The sequence below is a fragment of the Bison bison genome, unplaced genomic scaffold, assembly GCF_000754665.1.
Source record: "Bison bison bison isolate TAMUID 2011002044 unplaced genomic scaffold, Bison_UMD1.0 scf7180017864203, whole genome shotgun sequence".
Classification (NCBI taxonomy): Eukaryota; Metazoa; Chordata; class Mammalia; order Artiodactyla; family Bovidae; genus Bison; species Bison bison.
In genome coordinates this window covers 6453881-6464820 of record NW_011494775.1, presented here as the reverse complement: position 1 = coordinate 6464820, position 10940 = coordinate 6453881, and the positions used below count along the sequence as shown (strand labels likewise).

General features: G+C 57.9%; 1 protein-coding gene across 2 annotated transcripts in view; it reads right to left on the bottom strand.

Moving 5' to 3' along the window:
• The window catches only part of TCF3 (transcription factor 3), a 31112-nt gene that overhangs the window by 8261 nt on the left and 11911 nt on the right, over positions 1-10940 (bottom strand). For both annotated transcript variants that reach the window (XM_010844553.1, XM_010844554.1), the window contains exons 3-9: positions 5649-5722; positions 5355-5433; positions 2946-3013; positions 1713-1842; positions 1411-1460; positions 96-198; positions 1-16 (exon numbers count right to left, since the gene is read on the bottom strand). In XM_010844553.1, coding sequence (XP_010842855.1) covers positions 1-16; positions 96-198; positions 1411-1460; positions 1713-1842; positions 2946-3013; positions 5355-5433; positions 5649-5722 — 520 coding nt within the window. The remainder of the gene's footprint in view (positions 17-95; positions 199-1410; positions 1461-1712; positions 1843-2945; positions 3014-5354; positions 5434-5648; positions 5723-10940) is intronic.

The window sequence follows — 10940 nt, the reverse complement described above, 5'->3', positions numbered from 1 at the left end:
GGGTGGAGGCTGCCATCTGCGGAGAGGGGGATGGTAAGGTGGGTGGGCACAGGGACCCCCGGCCTGCTCCAGGCAGTCTGGGTGAGCCCCCATACCTGCCATGTAGAAGGGGGTGGGGTAGGAGCTGCTGGGCGTCTTGGCGGATGGGTAGGTCGTGGGGTCCCTGCCGTAGTCGTCCCCTGAGCTGGGGGGGTACACCTGCAGGGGCCGCGGGCATGGTCAAACAGGAAGGACTGGGGCTTAACTCTGTCTCCCCTCCACCCCACCCCCCTGTACACTGTACAGCTCCAACCCCTCTCTCCAACACTGTGGTGGCCAGTGTCTGTGGCTTGCCGGTGTCATCACCTATCTGCAGTTCCTTCTTCACTCCACCTCCTGCCCACTCTGCAGAGCCCCAGATTCATACCTGAGGCCTTTGTAGATTAGACGCCTCACCCCGACCCAGACTACCTTTTCCCTCCTTAATCCAACAAACTCCTACTGATCCATCAAAGCCCAGCAGTGTCGTCCCCAGTGCTGGAACCTCCCTCAGACCAGCCCGGACCACAGGAGACCTGGGAGCTTCAGAGGCAGGGCCCTGGGTACACCTTCTGCCCCAGCTGCTCCAAAGAAGTAAGATGGCAAAGGCCTTCTAGGATCAGCACCAACCCTGATCAGCTGGCACTGTCTGGAGAGTGCTGGGATCGACTGGCAACATCTGCCCCGACAGTGGAGCAGAAAGCGGGGAGCAAGTGATGAGTCAGGGGGGATGGAGTGGGCTCAGGGGCCTCTCACTCTGATGTTTCAGATGTGACATCATGAGATGAGGCTTAAAACAACCTCCACTTGCCTGCTCCCCACCCCTAGGCTGCAGGACTTCAACCTTGGATGGTAACCCTGAGCCTGGAGTGGGCTGGGTCAGCCTCGGGGGCTGTGCTGGTGGCCAGTGAGGGAGGCAGGCAGAGAGGGCAGTGACCGATCCAGGGAATCCGGCAAATTGCCTTTTCTCTCAGCGTGATTAAGTCGCGGGAGCTCGGCACTGGGAGCCACTGACAGCTCGGCACCATCTGCTGGGCCTGGCTCCCTGCCAACCACAGGCAGAGGGGCAAGGATGCAGGGTGGCTCCAAGCCAGGCACAGGGAGCAGGAAACCCTGTGAACTGCCCCCATGATGCCTATCAGCTCCCGCTCCCAGGACCCCTGTTCAAGCCCTTTCTGAGGAGCCTCAGCCACAGGAGACCACTTATCTTAAAACATAAGGGACCCAGGCTAGACCCAAAAAAGGCCTTCCCGACTCCCTCAGAGCTGGTGCCTCAGGGCAGAAGTCCTCCGAGCCCCTGGGGCTTTCACCAGAACCCACGTGGGGCTGGCCCACCCTGGGGGGTATCACAGAGGCACTCAACCCATAGGGCCCATCTGTCCCATGACTCACTGAAGACGGGAGGCCAGGCGGCACCTTCCGGACCTTCTTGGGCTGCGAGTCTGTCGGGATAGGAGGAGTGAGAAACCCCGGCCCGGATCCCACCTCACCCTGGCCCTTCCCACCAGACACGCCTGTCACCAGAGGTGGCAGACAGCCTTCCCACCACCCACAGCTCAGAGAAGGGACCTGGGGGCTCTACTAATAGAACAACTCAAGCCTCTGTCCATGCACAGAACCTGGGGGGCAGGCATGTGGACTTCATAGGATGTGACTGCTGGGCCTCAAGGGGACTGCCGCCCTGGCCCACTCACCCAGGCTGCTGTCCGTTGCTCTCCGCCGAGGGTGCCCAGAGTAGGAATAATACTGTGACCCGCCCTTGATGCCCGAGGGGGACAGAGGCCCTGGGCTGCTGAGGGCCAGCTCACTGGGGAGGAAGCCCACCTGAGGGAGGGAGGGGAGGTGTCATCAGTCAACCCCCACCCCCCTCAGCCAATTCCGGTTAAAACAGTAAGTGCAAAGGCCGAGGCCAGGTCCTGGGGTGGGCGACCTGGGGAGGAGCTCCCTTCTGGCCAGCACCTGTGGAGTGTCTCTGATCAAGGCGTGAATGCAAAAGGCAGAGAAACACTGTCAAACCTGAAGATGCCGTGCGGTCTGGGCGCTAACACGCACAATTGCACCTAGGGAATCAGCTTGGTTTACTTTGTATGTATCCCTCCACTCTGCTTTAAGGCAAACAGTTTAAACTCGCAGACACTGGTATAAAATGGGACTCTTCCCTAGAGAGCAGGCGTGACTGGGGCTGAAGGCCCACAGCTGCAGCCTCAGCCTTCCCATCTGTAAAATGGGCACGCCAGCCGCTACACGGCTCAGGGGTCATTGTGGGGACTGACGGGGCCAGGCAAGGTCTCCCCAGGCAGGGGTCCTAGTGCCCAGCAGGCGTCCTGTGGCTGTGATAGCTGCCACGCTGGCTGCAGCCTAGTGTGCACATGGGTGGTGCTGTCTGCAGCAGGGCCTAAGACTAAAGCCCCCAAGGGGTAGGGGAGAGGGCCTAGAGGTGTGACCAGGACAGGAGGCCACAGGGGACTGCTATGGTGGGTCACTGCCTCATCAGCCTTGCAGCAGGGGTGATAACCTTGCCCAGGCTGGAAGCTGTGGGATGGACCACAAGGCTGAGCTGGCCTCAGGTTCCCTGTCTGCCACTTGAGGCTGGGTGGGCGGGTGTCTCCTGAAGCCCCTTCAGCTATGTAGGGGGCCCGCAGGCTGGACCCAGCCTCTCCTCCACAGGCACCTGGCTTGGTCCAGGGCCCGGCCTGTTTTAGCTGCTGCTGGTGAGTGACCAGCACTCGGCTCAGCCAAAGCAGCTTCACAGATCAGGAGGAATTCAGGATGAGTTTGTTTAAAATTAAAACTAGAGAATATGAGGTGCTGACGAGAGATCAGGAGCCCCCCCCGCCGTTGCCATCCACCTGCACCACCCCCCAGTCTGGAGAGCGGGGTTCTCCAGGCTCTGCAGTCCCATGCCCTCCCCGCAGACACTGCCTCACCTGAGTCAGGCTGCTGACGCCAGCGTCTCTCCCGAAGGCAGCGTATGCGCCCCGCTCACTGCCCTTGCCTGGGGAAAGGAAGGAGGGTCACCCGGAGCTGCCTGCACACAGTAGGGACTCCACAGTGCACAACACTGAGAAACGTGGTGGGACACTGCTCTCCCTGCAGGGTAGCGAGGGCCCAAGGGACAAGTGGGGGTCCAGCCAGATGCTGCCCCCAGATAACCTGCAGAGTATCCTGCAGACATGCCAGGCCCCCCTCGTCTCACCCCCGAGTTGGGACAGCACCAATTTGCCCCACCCCTCCGAGCTTCGGTTTCCTCTGTTCAAGGTCATGAGGTGTCAACTCCCCAGAGTGCTGGGTCTCAGGGGACAGGCTGGGGTCCCCGCTACTGCCTTAGTTCAGCACCCAGGGCCCGGGCTCCTTCACCAGCCTCCAGCCAGGGTTAGCTAATGAGTGAGCAAGTGATGTCCCTGGGGACGCTAAGTCAGGTGACTCGGTGAAGGGGCCCTCCCTCTACGTGGGTGGGCAGGCCCCCACTGTGGGGGGACAACCTGTCAGAGAGAACTGCTGGTGTGAACGGCCTGCTGCGGTACACAAACACCTGGATCCAGCCTCGTCTGAAGCAGGTCCCGGGACCAATCAGTACCTGAGCCATGCAAGTCTGTTTCTGGCTTCTGCTGACCACCAACTTTGACTGAGGGTGGACCGTACTCAGCCCTACTGTGAGTAAGGACTCAGAATGTCTGACTGACTAACATGATTTATTCTCAAATTGCGGGGGGAAATCTCCCTTTTATTTTATTTTTTTTTTCCCTTTTATTTTAAAGGACAATTCCAAATAGACTTCTGGAACAAACGCAGTTTAGGGAGCAGGCAGATGGACCATGCTCCTACCAATATGCAGATACCCCACAGGCCGCACCCAACAGCTCAACCTCCCATGACCCCTCCAGGCAGGCAACAATGGGCCCAAGTAGGGATGAACAAACTAAGGCCTGGAGGCCAGAGGGACTTGCCCTACAGTCCAGAGAGTGAACTTCCTTCCTCCCAGGGCGGGTGGCTGTGGGAAGCAGAGCTGGCCAGCCCAGCCAGGGCTCTGGGCACCCGCCCTTCCACCCCACATTGAGTATGGGGCAGGCACTAAATAGGGGGTATCCTGAAAGCAAAGATGAGGAGATGAGGAGAGGAAGCAGAGGTTCTGGGATGGGACCCGCAGTGACCAGAGCCCTGTGGATATACAGCAGGTGCCTAAGCCATGCACCAGGCCCCTGCATCAGGGAAGGACCAGCAGGGCGCGTCAAGGAGCCGGACCAGGTTGGGGGCCACACTGGAAGACTGACCCCACCCTTGGGCCCTGGCACTCACTGACCACGCCCCACCATGGCCGCACCAGCCCTGGTCAACAACCAGGGGCCCCAGGAGGTGAGACCTCGCCCACATCGCCACTAGTTCCCTGGGCGTGTCCTGGGCTCCCTGCTGCCCTGAGCTCCTTGGCCACAGGAGCGTGTGGCGGGCGCGGACACAGCTGGGCTCTGGGCCCTGCTGACCAGGCTAGGCCGTGGGAACTGCCCATGTTGGAAGAGGCTGAGAGAAGAACCCTGAGGGGGACCCTCTGTCATGGCAGGTGCAGAGGTGACCCCAGGCCCCTGGATCAGGCCCCACCTCCCAGGCTGGGAGATGCACACAGATGCCCGCTGGATACAGCAGGTGCTGGACGCTGCTCTCCCCAACCCTCTTCCCAGGGCCGCACCCAGGCCACACTCATCTATCTGGCTCCTTAAGTGTATTCAGCCACACAGGGCTTGACCCCAAAGCCCCCCCCCACCCTGGCTGATTGGCTGAGGACCCCCAGTTCACCCACCTTCCCAGTGACTGCGAATCCTGCCATGACCCTTGGCCTGGGAACCACCACCCACCCCCCAGCCCCTCTCAACCCCCAGAGACACCAACTCCACCATCAGCCCCAATGCTTCCCTCAGAACAGGGAGACCAGGGCTCATGGGAACAAGGGTCCTGGGGGCCAGGTCCCTTCTTAGTGAGCAAGATGGGGGTGGGCCTTCGGGTCTGGGTAGCTGCAAAGTAATTACTGCCAGTTCTTGGAAGGCTCTGTGACAACCCTATCCGGAGGGTCAGGAAGCCAGGACTCAGGGTGGGGGACCCTCGTCCAGATCCTGATCCCCACAGTCAGGACGTGGGCGCTCCAGGGAGGGCGAACGGGCCTCAGCCGGGTCCTGAAGTGGTCAGGATTTCACTTCCCAGGTGCACTTGGAGGGTCCCCACCCATGTCCTCTCTCTGGATGGATATTCTGGAAGCCTTGGCACTCAAGTACACTGCCAACCTCCCAGACCAAGTGGGCGTGCGGGGAAGTGCGAGGGGCACGGGTGCCACACATGTAGACACTCACCTCCAAGCCCGGGGCCCAGGAATGTGGAAGAAGGGAGGCTGCTGTGGGACTCACCGAAGTGGGCACCGTCACTATAGGTCTGCGGGGAGACAGCAGGGGTGAGGGAGGCACCCCCACTTCAGGGCTGGGAGAGAGGCTTGGGAGGCACCTGGGTCAGGACACGACCCTACAATGCAGAGCCCAGAGTCCCTGCAGACCAGGCTGGCTCCAGCCTCACTGCTCTGGGCCCATTTCCCCATGCAACACGACCCCAGGGAGGGAAACCAAGGGTCTCGGCCTCTAGCGGCCCCTCACCCGGCCGGGGTCGAAGGAGGAACTGTCTTGCTCACTGGTGCCCCATGAGCCCGAACTTGGCCGGTCCTCGAGACCTGTAGGGCAGGAAGGCAGGGTCAGGGGCCTCACCTGCCCACTCCACACCAGCCCCCACCCTTGGCCAGAGGTGAGGGGTGGGGTGGCCCTTACTCAACCTGGGGTGCTTTCCAGGCCGTTCTGACCCACCCTGGAGCCTATCCAGATGCACCCACCCAACTCTGCCCACAGTGACACCACCACCAGTGACAAGCACCCTGGATATGCGGGTACCAAGAAGACCAATTCCACCCATCCAGGACTGGCCCCCATCCTGCCAGGAAAGATGGAGCCCTTGACCGGTCTCTGGGCCTCTTAGGGGACGGGGGCGGGAAACAAGGGATGAGCTCTCATCTCCCCTTTCCCGTAGCTGCCAACTCAAAAGGTGGGGCCATGCCTTTGTTGTAAGGAGGAGCAGCAGCAGCCACCACTGACTCCCCACCAAGCACACAGGCTGGCGCCTGGGGAAGTGGAATCCAATCTGGAAGACGGGAGCTTACCCCGCTCACCCAGCCCAAGGTGTGGCAGGGGTTAACCACAGTTGGGACTGGGGACAAGGACCGTGGATGGAGGGGTGAGCAGGGTGGGGCCCTTATCTCCCTGAACACTCGCCAGGCACGGCCCAGGACTCTACCCACCTCGTTCAGGGGCAGACAGCATGTGCTCGTGCTTTTCATGGGGGAGGGGTGGGTTGTCTCCAACACTGCCCATCGGGGGCCACAGGGCTCAGGACCCGGAAGAGCAAAAACGAGCAGTCCTGGGGCCCCTCCCACCTGTGTCTCAGTTTCTCTCCTCAGTAAGTGGGGTCATGAACACATCCCACTTTGCAGGACTGGGGGTATCCACATCTGACACTGAGTCAAAGCTCCCCAAGCTAGGCTGGGCGAGAGATGGGGGGAGGGCTGTGCCCAGCACTGCAGGCTGTGCCAAGGGACAACCCCTCCCCCTGCCCTGACCCTGCATGGTGGACATCCAGAACACCCTAGCTGGGAACCTTCACCCAGCCTTCCTTTGCTCATCTGTACCAGAAACTTACTTCAAACTGCAGCCTCCTATTTTGGTGCCTTTGTGTTAATCATCTCCCTTAGAGAATCGGTGTTTAATTGCTATCTAATTTGCAAAATTATGCATATTAATCTTCTGGTCTGATGAATATTCATATAGATCACTTAAGATTTTGTTTTCTAATCAAAAATTTCCAGTGTGATTATGATGGGGGGCTGAGACCTGCCATGGTGAGCAGGGGGTCATACAGGGAGGTCCCATGGTCTCCGTGAATCCATCCAGCATTTGCCACCAGATTTGGGGTGTCTGTTCCCCAAGGCTCTGGGCCTTCACTTGGACTACGGGAACTGGAGCAGCTGGTGGTGGGGAGTGACCTCGGGCACAGGGCCAGCACTTGAGCCCGTTTCCCTCCACACCCGCTTACCTGTTGTCCCCTTGCCCTCTGGCACAGCCCCTCTCCTAGATGAACTCATTCTGTTCTAGGTCCCCCATTCCCGTGGGCATTCGCAACAGGCCTCAGGAACTTCGAGCAAGAGCAGGAGGCCAGGTCCAAGGCCACAGCCAAGCCTCCCTGCACCGCAAGGCCTGGCAGGGCTGAGGGGCACTCCTGGGGCCTGACACCCAGGGACCCAGCCAACACAGGCCCCACAAGATTCAGGCAGAGGCAATCAGGCCCTGCTCTTCCCTTTTGGGTAAAAATCTCCTCCCCCAGCCCCAGCCTCCCCTCTCCTACAAACGACAAAAATAGGGATGACCCCTCCCCCACTACTCCCATTAAGTTATTCCCCCCACTACTGGTTAATTACACATTTTAATAACCCATCATGAATATTCATAACACATCCCTTGTTCATGTTCCAATTAATATGTACTAATAGAATAAGACTTCACAGTCTGAGTGTATTTTTTTTTTTTAAACAATCACACTCTTTTATTTTAATAAAGCTGGAGATGAAGTGGTGGTGGGGCCGTACCCAGAAAAATCACCTCTCTGCTCAGTCCTGGCCCACCACCCCAGCAACAGACCAGAGATGGACCGAGCAGAAGGCTGGGGGGGTTAGGTGCGGCACAGAGGGACTTGCCCAGCCCGCACCCCAGCTGGCTGCCTCCTTGGCCAGGTGACATGGGGGGAGGGCTCCTCTGAGGGGCCTTGGTACCAGGTGATTCCTCCACAGCAAGTCTGAGGACTGGGACCTTGGACCAAGTCCAGCCCTTGCCTCCTTTTGTCAATAAAGCTTTATTAGTACAAGGTCACAGGAATTTGTTCCCGCACTGTCTACCACGGTGTTTGCCATTGTAGATTAGTTGCACATACTGTCTGGCTCTTTATCAGAAAGGTCAGCTGACCCGAGCATGGAGATTCCTAGAGCCAGTCCCCCTGTATAAAGCAGCCAGACCAGTGGACTTTGGTACTTGGAGTGTGGGGAAGATGGTCACGGCACCTGAGCAGGGCCCTGCAGTGCCCCCACCGCAAACCTGCAGCTGTATAGCCATGGTGGCTGTTGGGAGTTCTATCCTGCAGCCCCAGGCCTCGGGTCCCAGGCTAAATCCAAGGAGCTATCCTCTCCCCACCTCACTCCAACACTCGCTCTGCAATCCGACTTTGGCTCAGCCAGGGTGTGTCCCCTGGGTCAAGCCACCACCCTGCCCTAGGGTCTGCCCAGGTTCCCTGTGCACCCACTACCCTGGCCAGGCTAGCTCTCTTCCCTCCCTCCAGCCTCTCCCAGGGCTCCCCACTGCCCTCAGGGTAGAGACCAGACTCCTCCCTGACCACAGTTCTCTCCCAGCTCACTCCTACCTGACCCCCAGCAGGTGAGCAGATCTCGACCCCACCCAAGGTCTGCCTGGGTGGTCCCCACACCTGATGACCCTTTGTCTCCCAATAGGGAGGTCGCCATGCCAGCCCCCTCTGTCCCCAGCGATGCCTGCACAGGGCTAGCCCCCAAACAACCTCCACAGACACCGTGGCCCTCTCCACTGATCCGATAGCTACTGAACCCATCAAAACGTCATCTGCTGTGCCATCCTCCTGCGGTCACGTGTGGTGACTACTTGCCTGCAATGTGGCCTCCAGGACTGGGGAAGAGCTCCCACCGCCACCAGGGGCTAATTAACACACACTCAGATGGACGTAAGTGGCTAGCGACTGCTGCATTGGACATGTGAACCACCGAAATAAAAACTAAATAATAATGGTATAAACCACAACACACACCATGATCACACCTGAGAAAAAATTAACAGCACCTAAAGGGCTCCCGCACTGCCCCCAAGCAAGGAGATTTGAGGCTAAAGAGAAAGTCAGTGGAAGTAACACCCCATCATTTCCAAACCAAGGCTTCACTCCAACCCAACCTCTCATGAACCCCTGGAGTGGAAACCCCTAACCCCAGGGGCTTCCCCACTGGAAGGAGCTGGCCCTCAGGTGGAGGAGGGGGTCCCACAAACAAATGGTAATGCAGAGAAACAGGGTCTCTCAGGTGCAGAAGTTGCCCAGCTCCTCCTATGAATTTCAGATTCCTGACAAAGCGACAGCAGAAAGACCCTCTTCTGTTCCAGTCTATCACGGACCGGGTGGGAGGGTCTCGACTCCACCCCACCACCAAACCTAAGCTCAGAACCCCAGTCAGGAATTCCCTGCAAAAACAGGCACAGGGCAAAACAAAACCAGAATACGGAAGACAGCCATGTTCACGGATTTAGGATCGATCCCAGGAAACAGAAGGGTACCTAAGACTACCACTGTCGCATGTGCGTTCCCAAGGAAACTGCAGAGCTTGTGGGTTCCCTGGAATGGATGGAAGATAAGGCTTCTGGGAGACAGGAAACAGGAGAAACTAATAATTTTGCAGCAAATTCGCAAAAGCAGCATCAGAGGTGGGGAGGCAGAAGTGACAATGCAGAAGAGGTGATCAACACAAGAGTGGGCTCTGGGGATGCCCCCAGACACCAGGGAAGGGGACATTCTGAGACCCCAGGCGTCCAGGGAGAACAAGGGAAAAATCACCCAAACTCAAAAACACTGAGTCAAAAACAACCTAGGTGCTCAAAGCGAAAGTGAGGAGCTGGAGGAATGCGCACATCTCTTGGACACCACGGACTCGCATCCCCATGCAATAACACAATCCATAGAACTGAAGCTCAGGGAGGTATATAGTGGCCTCCCTGGGGAGTACCAGCACCAATCCCATACCCAGCCCACTGCCACTCACAGGAGGCAGGTGCCCAGGTGCCGCTCATCAGAAAAGCAGGAGCAAGGTGACATCAGCTGCAGCCCCTCCCTGTAGATCATCCGGAAGGAAGCACTCCCGGCAGGAGGGTAATCCCAGCACAGGCCACTCCAGTCAGGAGGAAGTGATGAACGAGCACCTTTGACCCACACGTTAAACAGAATTTAAGACACTATCCCACCAAGAGTGGGCACCAGAGTGCACAGGTGCTGCACTGCCTGGGGGACTCCCCACGGTTTCTCCCAAGGAACCCTTGAGCAGCTGCCATCATCCCCACTTCAAAGATGAGAAGACTGAGGTCTCCTAAGTGGCAGAATTAATATAACAAGAACACATGTTTCCCAGCTGGATACAAACACACAGGACAGGACTTGAAAGGAGAAATGACGTTTTTAAAAAGTGGCAATATATTCAAACCAAACAGGAGGCCAGGGGAAGGTCACTTTCCTGCAGAGCACAAAGATGTAATTTCACTTCTGGGGAGGAAACAGCCTGATCCAGGAGGAACCCCACCAGCAGAGTTGCACACCAGCACAGGCTGCCAAACTCAACCCAACAAAGTACACCAGACCCGGGTGCAAGGAAGAAAAACTACCATCAGTGTGTGAAAAGTGAGAGGGACGCAGACTCGACTTTTCTGAAACCTGAAAAGCGCTCTGGAACAAGTGACTCGGGAAGATGATCAGATGTACACAGACATACCAAATAACACCAGTGAAACGGAGAGGCCAAAACATTTACACACAAGTCTGAATTCAAGGCGCAAACTCTCACTGGAATGGAAGGTGGGTTTTTGCTGACAGTGGGCAGGACCCACAGAGAATACCCCACTGTCCTGTGTCCTTGACATTGGACAAATGAAAAGCCTGACTGCGATGAGCAGGAGACGAAGATCTCACAGCTCTGGGTCCAAGTGCCCATTCTCAGGAAGAATGACAGGGGGCCATTTCAGGAAAGCAGGGAGACCCTGCACCTCCCCAAAAGTGGTAACAGCCCAAGCCGT